At 37.6% G+C, this 18,377-nt stretch overlaps 1 protein-coding gene across 1 annotated transcript; it reads right to left on the minus strand.

Annotated features, from left to right (window-relative positions):
- Window positions 1–522: 522 nt before the first annotated feature.
- Window positions 523–6,261, minus strand: LOC145980543 (uncharacterized). Its single transcript, XM_083113560.1, has 3 exons — window positions 6,229–6,261; window positions 3,428–4,087; window positions 523–641 (listed from the first exon to the last, which is right to left on the minus strand). Exons 1-2 carry the CDS (start codon window positions 6,238–6,240, stop codon window positions 3,449–3,451), a joined length of 651 nt encoding a protein of 216 aa, XP_082969686.1. The 5' UTR covers window positions 6,241–6,261; the 3' UTR covers window positions 523–641; window positions 3,428–3,448.
- Window positions 6,262–18,377: the final 12,116 nt, after the last annotated feature.

An 18,377-nucleotide genomic window follows, 5' to 3' on the forward strand; every position in this document is an offset into this window, starting at 1 on the left:
TGTGGTAAATTTAAAGGCTGCCATATTTAGACAAATTAATCAATTTCACACAAAATCAAATCCAAATAAATGTACTAAATCGTATATACCTGTAATAAAGCACTGCAATTAGTTTATTTTAATGAGCGAAATTTGACAAGAAATTAACACACGGAAAATTGAACCTTTACCGCCATCTATGAATACGTTGATCAATTATTGTCGAATTGACCAGAAGGTGAAGTTGGTCAGAGCGTGGTGCTGATCACATCATTTCCCAAATGTCTGATATTGTGAAAGTGTGCTGGTTTCCCTTTACACCTATCCAGGAGTCATATTGCAATATAATAGTATTGCAAATAGCGAATTTCCCAAAGGAAAATTGCACATTTTTATGAATCAGAATAAAGACATGTTTACATCTTCATAATCTATATTTTTGTGTTGCCAGGAAAATACGAGTTTGCAATGCCAGAAAGAAAAGTATGCCATGGGAGATGTTTACAATTATTGAGCAAAATCAAAATCAATTTTGTTTGTAAATATGATGTTTGTCACACATCATAATATTTATTTTCATAAATAAATATATAATAAGTTATTTTTACAATAAATAACATTTATAATGCTCATGACCGTTCTTCAGGTTGTCGTATTTGGCTCTGAAAGAAAACAAAACACATTCATTGTATAATTACTAATTAACAATTTAATATGTCAGTGATACAGTTACAAGAATACAGTTATACTAAGGTGTTACATAAAATATATCGATAATAGCTTAAGAAACCAACGATTTTAGAACACATAAGGCCATTAGCGGCCATTGGATGCCAAAACTGGGGGGAGGCATGGTCAGTTTATTTTCTCTTGGTAGACAAGGATTAACATTAAGAGGTCATAGTGAGGGGCTAAAATTGGGGGCATGCCCACCAGATGTAGATGCTTATTTATGTCGTACATCGTACGAATATTGAGACAAATACACAGAATTTATTCAAGTTTTTTTTTTAGTTGTGAAATTGTAAATTTTATGAATCAAAAACTGTCTAATGGTCTCAAGAGTAGCATGGACATAGAATGTTTAGCTTATTTACATTATTTATTGTATCTGGCAAACCTTTATTTTTCTTCCGTTTTTTGCTATTACGAAAGGGTTGTATGAAGTGAACATGAAATTTGCGTTTAGAAGAGAACCAAAGCAATATATATTCAGAATATAGAAAAATAAGTGTATGGACACTTAAGGAGGTATAATAACATATGGATCAAAAGCAATTGAGTAGGATTTAGTAATGAAAATTAGAAATATCGACATACTGCTATTTACCTAGACTATGATAATAAAAAATGCTTAATTGTAGCATGAGATATCCACGGTTGATAATATTGTGTGTGTGTTTTGAAGCAGACATAAGCTGGTGTAAAAAGTAATTTGTATACATATAAAAACTAAAATAAATTTCATGGACAAAATCTGCGAACCTATTTTGTGAGTTATGTTTGGTGATCAGAGTATGTAGTCAAATAGCTACTGCCATCTGTTTTCCTAAAATTTGTTACATTTTTAATGGTCGGGTGAAGATTACTCTCCCCACTGAGTATGGGGAATTTGTAACTGTTGTTTGCTTCTGAACTCTCCCCTCGACGCACAGTGTTGTCGGTCTAATGTTTTCCTACCAACTGTCTGCTGGAATGTTTCCATAGAGCAGTCGGTTAACGGAACTTGAGAGTTATTAGGAACAGAAAACATTACACGTGACTATTGTGAGCATTACCAATGCAATCTTTGATTTGATTTGTATTATTTAGCATCGCTTTTCTGCCACTTTGGGCTAATCACAAAGAGAAGGATGATCACAAAGAACACCAATACCCAGATCGGATTTCGAACCCATGATCCTTTGCGTCGTAACGCTCTGTGCAGGCCACGAAGGTTGGCATTAGTGCAATCTAACATTGGTAAGTTGGTTGTGCATCTACAATTTAGGAAGAATAGAGACAGGTTGATCTAGTGACTACTATGCTACTATGGCAACACTGCAGCCAGGCTTCTGTTTTCGGAAGAGAGTAGAAAGATGGGATAGACATGGTCCAAGGGGGATATGTAGAAGCTTAACCTTGAGCCACCTCTACTCATACGAACAGGTAGAGACCACTACTTCTTTTAAAGTAGCTTTACCACCATGGGTGTAGTTTGGTAGGACCTAGGAGGGCTAAGCCCCCACTGAAGAGGATCTTAGACCGAATGCGACATATGCAGAAAAGAATTTAGGAAAGATAAACTGAACAAAAAGTAGAAAATGCATCATATATCTTTCATGTGTGACTCTTGTGTGGCAGTCATACTTAAGGAATTAAGTTCAAATTATGCTTTGAGGTAGAATACAACAGAAGGTAATACAACTGATACAGTAAACCCTCGTTAACACGTATCACAAGGGACCGAAAAATCAAGAGTTCGTGTTTAAAAAAATCGTGCTAACCGGGGACTCAAATTTTATTGTTGCAATACAATTCTTTCTACACATTAACCATTTACAATACGTATTATGTATGTCGTCATATAAAACACTACTGCAGTACTACAGTAATTAACTTTTAAAGAATGTACTCATACATAATTTTCTGGTGAAAAATTCCTGTATATTGCGCTGTCCTAGACGGGAACGCAAATGCCTGGTAACTTCACGGCCAACTGTACTCATAGCTTCCGTAAAACTAGCGGTCAATTCGGATCAAACTCGTACTGGGTATGTTCTAAAGAATAGAAAAACACATCTCAACACAAAACTGAATTTGTTGGTTAAATACGTATAAGCTCATTGATGACGCGATTGTCGAGCAATTGCACCCAAGTTTTAATCTTGATGTTACTCGTACAGGCTATGTTTTAAAGAATAGAAAAACACATTTGAATACATTGTTGATCTGAATCTGTTACTTACAATACTGTATAAGTTGATTGTTGACAAGATGATAGAGATTGTTGAGCGATTTCTTACATACCTAGCAGAGGAACGACAGAGGAACAACAGAAAAAATATATGAAAAATTTTGAAAGTTCGTGTTAAATGAGATCTAATGACGCAACGGACTACAAAACAGTTCGTAATTCGTTGTAACCGAAATTCGCGTTAACAGATAAAACGTTCTATAAGATATAATACATCCCTGCCGGGACCAACATTTTGTTCATATTAACCGAGTGTTCGTTTTAAGCGAGTCCGTGTTAACGAGGGTTTACTGTATTTGCATATTTTTTTGTGTGCCGAAAATACCTACACCAATTCCATTGTAATAAGATCGATTTAGAGTCCCGGATTCGACACCCAGTGAAGGGAAATAATAATTCAGATTGCACTTTAAACTGTTCAGTACTAATTACCCCATCTGTGCATAAAAGTAACTTGTTAAAACAAAAGTTAAACGCAAAATAACGACTTACCTGTGACTGTGATTCCTGCACTCAGTGATAATCACCATGCCCATACCCGTGACCGTGGTGACTGTTGTGTCCGCCGTGATGATGATGCTGATGATGATGACCGTGATGCGCCAAGACGGCAATTGGCTTGGGCACGATCACTGGCTTGGGAACAGGAAGTGGGACAGCCTTGGGAACAGCCACTGGGTACGGGTGTGGGATAGGAATGCCGTAAGGTTTCGGAACTGGAACAGGCACGTGCTTCGTCACCGGAACTGGAACGGGTTTGGCTACCGGGTACGGGTAAGCCTTCGGTACGAGTACCGGGTATGGCTTGGGTACAAGCACGGCGTACGGTTTCGGGATAGCCACTGGGACGGGGTGGGGTACTGGGACGGGTACGTGCCTCTCAAGCGGGACGGGTACAGGGTGTGGCACGGGTACAGGTACGTGTTTGGCTATTGCGATGGCGTGTATGGGTGTGTGGTGGTGTCCGTATCCATGGCCGTATCCGTGGCCGTAACTGTGACCGTAACCGTTGGGGTAACCGTAGTGACCGTAGCCTGCGTGGTACCCTCCACCGTAACCATAACCAACATCCACAAGTTGTCTCTTTGTTTTTCTTTCATCTAAAGCTTCCTCTGACGTCACCAGCCCGACGAAGAGGAGTAACAGACTAATCTGTGAAGAAAAAGCATAAAATATAAAAGGATGTTCATATTTTTTTACTTTTCATAAAAAAATGTGTGTAAATATGAAGTGTAAAAGAGAGTAAAATATATTTATGTATAACAAGGTAAAGCTACCCATCCGCACTGCAACGTGACATGAAGGCATATGATTGATTGATTTGGTTATTTTACATCGCATTTCTGCCACTTTAGGCTAATATTGTTGATGATGATGAGTGATGACATAATGAATTGATGAAGGGACACTCACAAAGCACACCCATGCCGGATTCCCAACCCGAGACGCCTGGCATCTTAGCGCGCTTTGATAACAACTTCTCTAAGCGCCGGGGATCGAACCAGCGGCTCTCTCGCATGGCAGACGCCCAGTCAACTGCACCACCGCTTATTTACTATAGCTACATATATGGATACACACACACACACACTCACACGCATATATATTTGTTTGTGTGTGTGCGTATGTATATGTGTGTGTGTGTGTGTGTGTGTGTGTGTGTGTATATATATATATATATATATATATATATAAGAATAAATCTTTTATTACTAACAATAGCAAACTTATTTGAAAAGCTTAGCGAACACGGAAAAAGCATGATATGATAATTATGATTAATATATGTAAATAATTACAATTATATACCAGTGGCGTATGCTGAGCCTAAGACCTGGACTATAACATGACAAGTTTAAAAACAAGACGCTGCAAATAGCTGTTGCTCAGCTCACACCACTCCATTCTCAGCAGTGACGTTGGTTCGCAGTGTTGCAACCTGGAGGGAGCGGAATGGTCTGAGGATTTTCAACGAAATTTGTATTCGCTTTTTCCTGGGCTGTTTTCTACTTGTCAGAGTACAGAACTTCAGCTCATCTTTCGCCAACGACTCTTTTCCTTCTTTGAAACTTGAACTCCCCGATGGCGCAGTGGTAGCGTCGTCGCCTTGTAATCAAGGGATCCCGGGTTCGATTCCCGGTGGAGGCACATAGTGGTTCGGATCCCACTTTAAACTGTACGTCCAGTCCTGATTAGCCTTACTGTGCATAAAGTAGACTTACAACAACAAATCAATCCAATCCAATTCTTTCAAAACTTAAACGATCCATTTATATACTCCCGTGGCGGCGCTTGTGGACTAGAAAACATTATACTTAAGTTTATGTAACTCCTTCTGATTTCGCAAATATGTTGCAACATTGTAAACAATTTATCTGGCCTGAATTTATCTGGCATTCAGAAAATGAAGTCATTCGCCCAGAATTTTCTCTTCGTTATAAACGTTAACGTGCGTGCGTAATACTACAGTTTACGATCCGCGCACCGCACGCATTTTCAAAGACCGGATTAAATCAAATGAACCACTGATAAACTTAAACTTATATGAGCCGGCACCGACAATCTACACAGTAAAAATAGTTTGTCATATCTCTTTTAGCTTAATTTTGCTGAGTTGGCACCACTCGTAGTCTCCAGGCGAGACCAGTACGTAGAAGAGTGGTGGGGAGGATGACGAAATAGGAAGTGCTCCGCAACGATCTGCGCATATCGGGACTTAACTTGTCAGGCTATTGCTCACTATGACACCTGGTCCTAGGCTATGGAGCAGGGGAGAAGACTAGGCTAATTCTTGACGTCTTCAAGGAAGTCACGTTGCCATCCCAACGTTTGTCAGGTTGCAAACTTATAAAAATTCAGGTTGCCAACTCTTAAGAATTCAGGTTGAAACTCCTAAGAATTCAGGTTGCCAACTCTTAAGAATTCAGGTTGCCAACTCTTAAGAATTCAGGTTGCCAACTCTTAAGAATTCAGGTTGCCAACATCAAAATCACCATCATCTTCTTATTGAAAATTAGGTTTATTCACAGTTTCTAATCGATTTTTCTTCAGTGTTTTGTTTTCTAGGCTTCAGGCTTCGCAGATAGCCTGGAATATACGCTCCTCTATATACTATGTAATATTTCAAGTATTGCTGACATATTGTATGTGCTTTAAATAAAATTCACATGAATGTATGTATGTAATCAAAATTGATGTGTATATGTGTCGTGATGTTTCTTTCCTTCTAAGTCCCGATAATTAAATAGCATATGGTTCGTTGTCAGAAGTTCAAATATGCACAGAATACTCACCAGACACTTCATGGCGAATGCTAGTGGATCACAGATCTGTCACAAACTCACACCTCACCTTGGAAAGATGCTTCTTAAATACTTTTCCTTGTTTCTGAGCATTTTGCTTTCTCCCATACTTGCTCCTCCATCCAGAACAATGCTTATGTCAGCAACAATGGAAATGGAAGCGTTTCCGAAATTCTCGAGCGTAACCTCTGACACGGTGGAATTTCTCTTGTTCTTAGCAGCCACCCTTGTAGGTTGACATGCCTTGAAAATCAAGTTATGAAACAGTTCTTTTATGCAAGAACATTTATATGGGAAGTTTGTAAATGCAGTAAACTGAAAACTTGTGAAAAAGTCTGGATTGGTACAACAAAGATCGAGAACCGTTGTGCATCAGCATAACAATTACACGCTGAAGAATACGACCAGTGATGTGCAGTAGACTATAAGTTTACGTCTACATGCGTTGTCTACACGTAATCTACGCGTAGATTACATTGGGTTGTAGTTTACATAGACTACGTAGACAATCTAAAGTGCATTAAAATTAATTTTCAAGGGTTTCATGAAAAGAAAGTGACATTTTCAACTAAATTGGTTCCTAAAGAAATCAAAAGAATCCTGTTTACAACAAAATTTATCTTCCCTTCTATTATCAACCATGCACGAAGATAAGTAGTGTGCAAAAACAACAACAGATGGCAGTCGTGAGTAAAGAGTTTTTTCTTCACCATAAAACACTAGAATATTTCTTATATTAGGTTTCTTCCTTGGTGAGAAATTGTTCGAATTTGGAAGAAAGAGTATGAAAAGTTCTCTTCATACATCAGTAACTGATACGCAGTATAATTTTCTTTCAATTCCACGCCGCCCTTTGCTAAGTTATCACTTTTCGCCAAGTTGTTTACATAGATTACGTAATCTGCGTGTATAAATTAGTCTACGTGTAGAACGTAGACTATCGTTGTTTACGCGTAGACGCACATCACTGATTACGACACATGAAATCACAGACGTGCTACGATTGGACAATTGAAATGGTGGAAAAATTGCAATGACAAGACGAACTAAAGATTACAATCAGAGTTTTGCCATTGTCACTAACCTAACATGTCTTTGAAGATTCTAAAGCTAATATTCACAAAGGATCCCGTACCGTGGCTACGAGACGCGCGCAGGTCCGAGTCTCCTGAGGGAAGCATAGCAACTTTTCTCCTGAGATTTCGGCCTGTGTATGGGACCGGTGGCCAACCAGCATCGTGAGGAAATTGGAGAGCTACGAATGAGTAGCGTAACCCGGTCATGGAAACCTACAATGGGTTCGTCGTGCTAACCACACGTTATCCTATAACTGGTTGGATTATAACCCACCTCTGGCGACAGTTGAGCCATGAATTATTATTTTTATTATTCACAAATTTTATATATCTTTATTTGATTAAAAATTTACTCCATTCAGACTTCCATGGCCACCGACCGCCCTGCTGTGTTGAGCACCCGACGCCTTTCATTGAATATATACTCTATCCCTGGAATCTCTGGAGGAAGGCTGCGCATAACTGTAGAAAAGGAGAGGAAGCGAGTGGGCGGAGCGAAGCAGTACACGTTCCTGCAAAGTCTAGTAGCTGCAGTCGCCTTTTCTCCCCTCCACGCAATCCCGTTCCCGCGGACGTGTTCATTGGACCTCTCGAGTCACTACTCGCGCAGAGACTTGCTTTGGTTCGCTCGCTCCAGAGTTTCCCGGGACACAGTATAGGTTGACGTCGGTTCGACGTGCTGTCCCCACGTCACCTCATTGCCTGTTGATCTCCACATCTCTAGGTAAGATTGTGGAGGGAGACTGGCAGTCGGGAGATAGGCCAAGGCTTATTTTATTTTACAGTCGATTTAAATGCAAGGCTATCTATGCATGGAATGAATAGTTTTCACCATGTTCAAATTTCGATTAAAAGTTTGCGCCTATTCATACTACCTTCGTTAACTTTCTTACAATCAAGTATTCTTTACGCAAGACATGTAGGAGGCGAGTTGCATCTACATTGGTCAGCTCCATCTACCTCTTTGGATAAACAAAAGCTTGTAGGGTAGTGGTTAAAGTTCAGGATTGTCAACCCAATGGCCGTAGGTTCAAAAACCCCTACGGAGTCAAAAACGTTTCGTTCCCATTGTATTCATTGTCCACGCCGCCTGAAATGGAATTATTATGTTTGTCATTAATGATTAAATATTGAAGAATAAAATCTCCATATCAAGTAACTGAGAAGTGGATAGTTCTTATAAATATGAACATTAAATTCATTTTTTTAGTGGTGAAATCGCAGGGACAAAACGAATATCTCAATCGGAAGTTTTTTATCTTGCTCTGCACTCAACTAGAAGGCAGTACGCGCCCGAGAATGTTATTGATTTTTTCATGTTGATAATTTATTTCATCAATGCAATTCTTGACGATATTTTCTAGAACTAGCTCTTCTATCCTCTCGTCTCCACTATCTTCTCCTCTCCTTCTCCTTCTCTCCCCTTCTCTCCTGTTCTCGCTTCTTGTCTCCAGCCCAATCGTTTCCTCTCCTCTTATCTCCTCTCCTGTCTTCGATTCTCGACTCCAGCACACTCTTCTCCCATCCTCTTCATTCTTAGTTAGGCTGGAGCGTTAAATGGAGTAACCGATCTCCAACTACTAATAGCTGTTTAGTGATGCCACTTTACAAGTTTCTAGTGCTTGTAGATCTAAATCCTAGCCATGACTAACGTGTAAATTTCTAGAAAACAAGACTGCCTAATTGGCAAACTTGTATACAGAGTTTATTCTGACTTAAGAGAATTAGTATGTCCTGTTGTCAGTGAAATATCTTAACTGTTGTTTGACGTACTACTTCGTGGACGTATATGGAACTTAACGACCTCTGTGGATGGAAAACATAAAGGAACCATATATATTAAAACAGCCTGAAACTTCAGTGGTGTTATATTTAAAAGCTCAAACATGGTGATTTTAATTTATCTCTGACACTACAGTAACCATAAGCTTAAGGCTCGGTAATTTTTTACTCGGTTCCGAGTATGTACAAATGTTAGCACTGATGAGTCAGCCATTTTCTTCAACAGATCATAGGAGGTGCAATTTTGATCTCCATAGTAATAATAATAATAATAATAGCATAAGTAAGTGAGTATCGTGAAGTACGTTTACTGGAGTCGATATCGCAATAAAGCGATTGTCTCTTCTATTTGCGGTGGCGAATGCAACTATCGTTTTGTATTTACCGGGCATTTCAAATTTTCTAAGTACAGGGTGATCCAAAAGTCCGGTGGCGAATGTAACTATCGTTTTGTACTTACCGGGCATTTCAAGTTGCTAAAGTACAGGGTGATTCAAAAGTCCCGTACCATAAGACAACTGCGTTATTAATGCAAACAGCGAAAAATTGGAACAGGGAAAGGTGTTGCAAATATGCGGTTCTCAATCTAATGAGCTTGAATTTTCAACGTTGAGGTTGGAAATGCTATTTTACCACATGCTTCGTCTCTAAAGGAGAGTAATTATGTTATCGTAAAATTGTACTGTACAGGGTGAATTTAGAATTAATGACTATTATTAGTGGCAAAGTAAAAAGAGTAAATGCACCAATTAAGGACGAAGCATGTGCCAACAAAGCATTTCCGACCTCAACGTTGAAAATTCAAGCTCATTAGAATGAGAACCGCATATTTCCAACAACTTTGCATATTTCGCTATCTGCACTAATAACAGGGTTGTCTTATGATGAATCACCCTGTATAAATTAGTTATGAAGTTACTTACATTTTGTTTCTTTGATTGTTACTCTTTGCTTATACAGAATTAGCATATTATTTGATAAGTATTAACATGATAACTTTAATATAAAGCAAGAAGCTCCTCCCTACAGTTATGCAACTTTAGTTTCATTTGCAACACGAACGCTCAAATTTGCATACCTTTGAACAGTGGTGTTCAACGCTTTTCTTACAGCAGGCAACGTTTACATTCTACGACGGACTTAACAGACCGCACTGTTCCTGTCGCGTTCATAGAGGGAGTTTCTGTTGTTCAGTACTCTTCTAGTATGCAATTTAAATTCAGCATTATACATTGTCTAGTGTTTCTAACTATACTTATTCGAGAGAACACCTCTTCTCTCTTCTTCTCGTGAACAGATTTCTTCTTGTCGCCGGTTCGGATCGATTTTACTATAAATCCTGTGCACTAGCCAACTACTCCAACCAGGGTTGTTAAAGTTCCAGGAATTTTAAATACATTCAATTCCGGTCCAGGAGAGAAAATCAGCAAGCGTAAATGGGTTCTGGACCGTAAGGAACCTTTTCATCTGATTTTATGAATTCGGTCGGTCCAGGTACCTTTTTCCGGAGCAATTTCAATACGGTCCAAGAACTTTTTCCGGGTGAATTTAAATACGGCCCATGGAACCTTTTTTTACTGATGAATTTAAATTCGGTCCAGAAAAAAATAGGAACAATTTAAATAAGGCCCAAGAACATTTTTCCAATGCAAGTTAAATTGTGCGAGAGAAAAGGTTCTCGTTCTGCTGCGGAAACTAATAGAACCAACCCATTAGAATTTATGAAGGTAATTATGCGATATCGCCCGAACATCTCTCACTCGTTTATTTCGTTAATTTTAGCATTGATACTTACCTATTCTGCATTGCGGAAGATTCTTTAAGGTAAAGTTATGCCTTTTTCCATAAAATATTGTCAACTTTTCATATTACGAGTCATTATTTGTATTCCTTGTTCCGCTTGGGTAACAGACAAAATGGCGTGCATCATCGCATGTCGTGCTTGTGTATTGTCGATTTGGAGTGGGTATGCAGTGTTTCAATCTTCTTCGTGTTCATTATATCATCACAAACCATTGACGGATAGCCCCAAAAATTATTCACGATAGCCCCACGAACCATTGACGGATAGCCCCCCAACAACCATTCACGATAGCCCCACGAACCATTTCCGGCAAGGTTAGGTCAGGTTAGGTTAGGTAAGCATAGTTAAAAAAAGATCGTAGAAAAAAAGGCACGTTTGGAAACACTGGCGAGACCGCGTGACATTCGACGCTCGCGCCATCTGCAGATACATAATGGAAACAACGGCATAATGTTGTCGCTTTACAGAAAATGCAAGTTCCTTACATAAAAACTGGTTATTTTTTGTTCTGCAGCATTCTATGGTGAAGTTTTCAGTTTCCGCGAAAGAAAATACCTCGAAGAACTTCGACAATGCTACAGAAACTGATTTCAGTAAGTAGTTTCTCCTGAAAATTTGAAGAAATCCGTTCGGGCGATATCACATATTTACCTTTATGGATTTTCGGACCTTGAACAACCCTGACGCCAACTACTGGGCGCCTTCGGAAATTCTCTATGACCATTTTGAGAAACACATTCTATTTACTATTTATATTTCTTTTCTGGAGAAGGGATCATATTTGTTGAATTCTACACTGGAGTGACTTAGAGGGTTTTGGGTTATTGCTTTTTTAATCTTTAGTTTCTACTTTTGTTCGTTATGAAGTTCTATCATGTTGTTCAACTGATTTATATGTAATTCATTCCAGGCATGTTAGGCTACTTTCGATCTATCTATTTCCCCTTTGCGTGTGTGCTTCCTGTGTTCAACAAACGCCATCTACAGAAGAGGATCTAACATAGCCGAACCTCGAACATGGACTAAATCATATATAATTCAGTGGAACAACATAACAGTACTACACAAAGAATATTCCTGTTCCGGGAAAAAGTGGGAATGTTCATGATGCGAGGAACTTCGTGCAGATTTGGTCTAAAATTTGTCTAAATGCACTGGACTAGTATTCTTTTGTAAGTGTAGGTACATGAATTTGAACCAATCATCATTCAGTATCGATTAGTCAAAAGCACTGGCGTTCACAGTGGGGGAGGGGGCAACACCCACTTTTGAAATATTGAGAACATGAATGCAGTAAAGAACTATGGTTTGATTGATTAATTTGATTTATTTTACTTCTCCTCTCTGCCACTTTTGACATATCAAAGATGAGAGATGATGTGATGAAATAGATGAATGGACACTCGCAAAGAACAATCTAAGCTAGTGATTTGAACCGGAGGCCCCCGCTATGCTAACCACTCCGCAACGGAAGTCGGCGTAAAGAAGTAAGGAAACGCCAAACTTGTAAATAAAAACTACTCTTAAAATGACCCCCTATTCCCATTTTTATCTTTGAACTACAGTAAAACCTCGTTAATTCGGACTCCAATAATCCGGACTTTGCTTAATCCGGACAGGCAAAAAAAAATCAAGGTTTTAAATGTGGCTAGAGGTCAACAAGAGAACTTCCCAAAGGAAAGGCAGTCAACCACTGATGAAACTTTGTGTCCCGCAGACTTTATACTGTACTGTATAGTGTACTAGCTGCTTACCCGGTGTTGCCCGAGTATATATTTATCCCAAGCTTGTATTAGACAGGAAAATAATGCATTCTAACTATAGTGTAAAATGTAACTAATTTTAAATGTGATCGTGAATGTCACCAATTAGCTTAGCGACTCCGAAAACTATGGATTCGACTCTAATCTAGGTCATTTGTGGCATTTTCCTTTACACCCCTTCTCACCCCCCATGCCGATAGGTGATGAACTTGGGAGTTGAACCGCATTGGGAGTGTCACGAAAGCTATGGATTCCATTCGCAACACAGCCTGAATGTTAGACAACTCGAGAAACATTATCGTTGTGCGGATTGCATAGAGTCACGGGTGTCTGTTCGTGCGGAACTTAATATCGGTGGTTTTCGATTATTTTTACATATCACCCCTTCCCACCCCACCTCTTGGGGTGCCAGGGGTGTCTTACCCCCAAAGTATTCTTTGCAGATTGCAACTGATACGTGTACCAAGTGTGGTTGAAATTTTTCCAGGCGTTCGAGAGTTATGCCGGAACAAACAAACATACACACATACCCACACACACACATACATCCATTTTTATATATATAAATAACTCTTTAAATACACCATAATAAACGTGTTTTGTTGCTATAAACGGAGTTTTAATGCACTTTCTACTATTCTTTTAGGTTATTTCAGTAAATCCGGACTTTCGTTAAACCAGTCAAATTATCCCCCCATTAGTCCGGATTAACGAGGTTTTACTGTACTTTAAAAACGTAGTATTTTATATTGTAAAACGCCCACTGCCTAGAACTCCTACAATTCCAGCCCCATCCGAAAAAAAATCCCTGCGTACCCTAGTGGTCAAAAGTGGCAGAAAAAAGATGCAAAACAAGAAAGGTGTGAAATAACAAAGCAGTCACTGGGCATCCACTGAAGACTGCTCAAATCTCACACTGGAAAAATCAGGTAGCGTTCTTCAGAATTCCAGCAGACGCAACTGGAGGTAAATAATTTGGCTTCGGGGCAGTGAGTGTTGCTGAATCAGCGAGGTGTGCAGGTGAGGAGAAAAAAGCAGAAATGGAAAGTGATAGTATTTTATAATTGGCTGACATTTGCTCTCTTAAAGGTCCGGTTCCTTCTTCCTTCCGTCTGGGGTAGGTGCCGCGGGATGTAGAAAGTCCTTGTCGCCATCCGGTATGTTGAGGTCTCTCTGCGTATCCATCACACAGCATTGCGTCGGTCCGTTATGGTTGGGCGACAGCAGGTGTAATGCAATGACTGTGTGGAAAAGTTTGTACGTTATGTAAAAAAAACTGGTGTTTTATTGGAAACATCTACATGGTCTTTATTTGCATGCGACCAGGCACGGATCTAGAAATACCGGGTGTCCCAGAAGTCTTTCCCTGATTACAAACTTTATTCATATCCGCTATATTCAATGTAGAGATGTGAAACTGGTGCCAAAATGTTGGGAAACTACCCAAGTTTTTTGTTCCAGGTTTCAGTAACGTTGCTGTAGTGTAGCAGTGCCAGTGCCCAGGAAACCGGAAATGTTCACAAATCAGGAAAAAGCTCAGTGCAATTAATGCATAGCGTAAGGAATTGGAAGTTCTTCGGGAAACGCTCGAAGTCCAGTAATTTGTCTATGGGTGGGCACTAAAATATCAATCGTGAAGTGAAAAATGCAGTAAAATTGAAACTTAAGTAAACATAGTCATCATGTTAAAATGTAGTTTAGTCTTACACAATGCTTATATGAAAATGAAACAGATGATTGTGGGCTGAAACTACCAAGGCAGACATTTTACATGTATCTACTATTATTGTCACATTAAAATAAAATTCTATTGCATACGGTCGAAGAAGGGTGGAAGACTTGTAGAGCAAGCGGAAGTGGTCTCATGCAGTACTCTAGTAGGGGTGGTCAGACCTCTCATAAAACTTGAATAACCCTGGACTTCATTATTGCACACTATCGAAGCGTCTGTCTGTGAAATAACTGGGGACTTTATGTTATAATATATTTTTCATTTGGCATCGGATCGTGTACTGGGGTGAGATCTTTACATATCTGATGAAAATCAGCCGAAATAGACCAACTTGATAAAGCATATTTTGGCATATTTTATCAATTTCGCGTTCTTACAACATATTTCTTCACTTTTCTCGTAATAAGACATATTTTTGTATCATTTCGTAATTGACTTGCGTATACTCTGTTATTTTATAATTTTTCTTCGTATACTTAGCGCAACTGATATTTCATATTATCGATGCCAGGATAAGGAAATTACGAACGAAGAATTTAAAGCAGATGCAGTCTTTTCTTACCAACAGAACAATAATACCCCCCTTTTTTATCCCGCCGACAATTAATAGCCATGCAAACATTATTGAGGGAAAATGTTATCTCATTGTTGTGCGGGATTCTGGCTTCATTTAATTCTCCACCCCACGCTAGTTGATCTTCCCTGGAAGATACTGAATCCCGTATGAGAAATTCGAAAGTACCGTTGTGCATATTTTTGGATTTACTGAGAATATTTCTACCTTTTTCTGACATATTTTTAAATTTTTATGACATAATTACATACATACATTCCATCAAAATTCTCCAATCATTAGATTATTAAGTAAACATAATAATATTGTCTCGAATGGAATTGATTTGGATTTTGCTTTTAATATTAAAAACTATCTATATAGTTTAAACAACATATTAGATATAATATACAAATGAAACAGTTCCGATTCTAGAGTGATATATTTATAGTCTCAAATACAATTTATAGCGTTTTAAATTTTGTATCATATAAACGAATTCAAATTTGAACTTTTGTTTTGTATTGATTATTCCTGTTTCTTATTTAAATAGTGGTATTCATATAATTTTTGTATTATTTTCAAGCTTTTATAGTTTGTTACTTGTTTATGTTTTGTTTTTTTTGTCCTTTAGTTTTCTCCTCTGTTTAAAATTTGTAATATGTATATGTATGTATTTTTTTGTATTTGTGTAACTTTTGTATTTGTATAACTTTTTGTATTCGTATTTATCTAAGGTTTTGTGTAACACTTACTATGTGTTTGTATCATGTATTACATATTTATGTAAATTATATTGTATATAGCAAATTGCAATGCCTATTTTAATTGGAGCATTCGCTCTGTTATAGGCGACTGGTTAATAAATAAATAAATAAATATTTTACAGTTTTATAGGACATAAAGTTCCTGGCCCTAGTAATAACACATATGACCGCACATACACAGGTTAGTTTGATTGTACGTCTAGACAAACTCCAAATTCATATATCTACTAGAAGAAGCCGAAGTATTAAAGGCTTTATTTTCCATTGTATAAAAAGTTCGGTTAAGTTAACGATTTACGCCATGCTTAGAAATAGTGGGTCGCTCAGCTTACCAGTATCAAGTGTGCTGCTTCTATACATAAATAGAAGTGTACAAACATTTCATCGTGCCTTTTTTTTAAACTCCATTTTAACCATGCTAGTCAGTATAATTCAAACTCAGTATCAGCACAATAGGTAGTAGCTATGGTGCTATATTGGAAAGGAAATTTAAGTTTACATATACTGATAACTTTATAATTATTATATTGATAAAAATGGAAGAAAAAACTAGAAACAACCAAAATTACAATAGCATCAAATTATTATACCTTTGTTTACAAGAATATTTATAAGATATCAATGCTATACATAAGAAAATATATATATATATCTTTGTTATCTCCTTCCAGGATAAAGCAAGTCTTTGTATCTACAATTCTGAGCTTCAGTTTTCGAAATTCATCATCTTCTCAAATCACCTCCAAACGTAGAACATATAAGTGTCACTCTATGCGACCTTCCTCCAAGCACTCATTTGAGGAACTGTAACATTCACAAGCCAGCCCCTTAAGGAAGATGAAAACAGATACTTATTCACTGCTTCCAATTCAACATGGCATCTTTTATACATATCAGTGTCATTCCATAACTTTCGAATCTTTATAAGATTATATCATGATCGAAGTTCATTCAAGTCATAAAAGGCTTCTATATAACTTAAACATCCAAGTTATTATAACGTTGCCAAGTTTAATCTTTAAAAGCAACAATTATTATACAAATATATCACCATCCCATATTGATATATGTGTCCTTATCTTTGTTCCATCTTGAGCTCCACACCAAGTCACAGACAACTAGTATTAGAGCAACTAGTTCAAGCCAGATTTTTTAGTATGTGATATCTTCAATTGTTTTTGTTTTATATTTTTGTCCATAAGTGCTTAACAGCTTGAATGTTTGTGTAGTAAATGTACATATTTGCTCTGTTACAGCTATTTTACTATGTATATCACAATATACTTATCTATTGATCACAATTACCATTTTTTGAATGTTGATACAAAATACCAAGTATGACATCACAATGTACATTGAACAATTTTAAAGAGTTGACCTTTGTATATAAACCTTGAAGCCAATGCAAATGTACACAATTTCAATAAATTTAATTATAAATTTGAATGTATCATATCTTTCTTGTCTGAAAGAACACATATGATTGAAGATATTTGTTTTTCATATTGCCAGTCAAAAATAACTGTTATGACTAAATTGTTATAAATATTGCACAAATGTGGAACTTTGAACTTAGCCTAACCTTCTTCAAATGTTGTTATGACAATATATTATTTTTATTGTCATACCATCAAGATTTATCATGACTGCTGAGCAGGATTGTTAGAGCTCCAGGAAATTTAAATAAATTTAATTCCGGACCAGGAGAGAAAACCAGCACAAGCGTAAATGGGTTCTGGAGCGTAACGAACTTTTTATCTGTAAAGTGTTTCAATTCGGTCCAGGAACCTTTTTTCAATGAAACAATTCGCAACTTGGACCGAATTTAAATTGTGCGAGAAGAGAGGTTCAGGTTCTGCAGCGAAACCCAATATAACCAATTGGAATTTTTGGGTTCCTGGACGTGGGGACAGCCGACCTCCGTGGCTGAGTGGTTAGCCCAGAGCGCTACGACGCCAGTGGTCAAGGGTTCGAATCCCGGCCTGGACGTGGATGTTCTTTGTCACGAATTGCATCATACAAGAATGACAGAAGAGCGACGCTAAGTAACATAAATCAAAATCAACATAAGAGATAGTGAAAAAAAAGTTTAATTGAACAGACAAGAACATTACTAGAGCTCACCTGTTGTTTTTGAAGAACGAGTTAAGGAAGAGGTGTTGAGTGAAATCGTTATTAGCCTGAAAAATCACTTCGTATATGTTTATGTATAAAATGAATTTATTTAACAACTAACAAAAAGCATCAACAACAATATCAGTTCCATTGGCTTAAACTTTCTTGAAACAGAAAAATTGTACTCCTTTCAGATATATCTGAAATCAAAAGAAAAGAAATATTACTTATACAACTCAATTCAATTCCAAATTTGTTTTTAATATAAAACACAAGTTATACATTTATAACACCATTGAGCCTTGTTTCCATGATATGAAAAACTCAATATGCTGGCCAAGGCAGAAATTTATTTTATTATAAAACTTAAACTAAACGTAACGTTTCATCCTTCTAGCAAGGTCTTCATCAAACTATGTATATGGTCCTGTTCTTGTACCTTGTTACATTTGTACTTGGTACATAGTCTGAAGAAGACCTTGCTAGAAGATTGAAACGTTACGTTTAGTTTATGTTTTATAATAAAATAAATTTCTGCCTTGGTCAGC

The sequence above is a fragment of the Lepisma saccharinum genome, chromosome 28 (genome assembly GCF_977018435.1).
Source record: "Lepisma saccharinum chromosome 28, izLepSacc3.1, whole genome shotgun sequence".
Lineage (NCBI taxonomy): Eukaryota > Metazoa > Arthropoda > Insecta > Zygentoma > Lepismatidae > Lepisma > Lepisma saccharinum.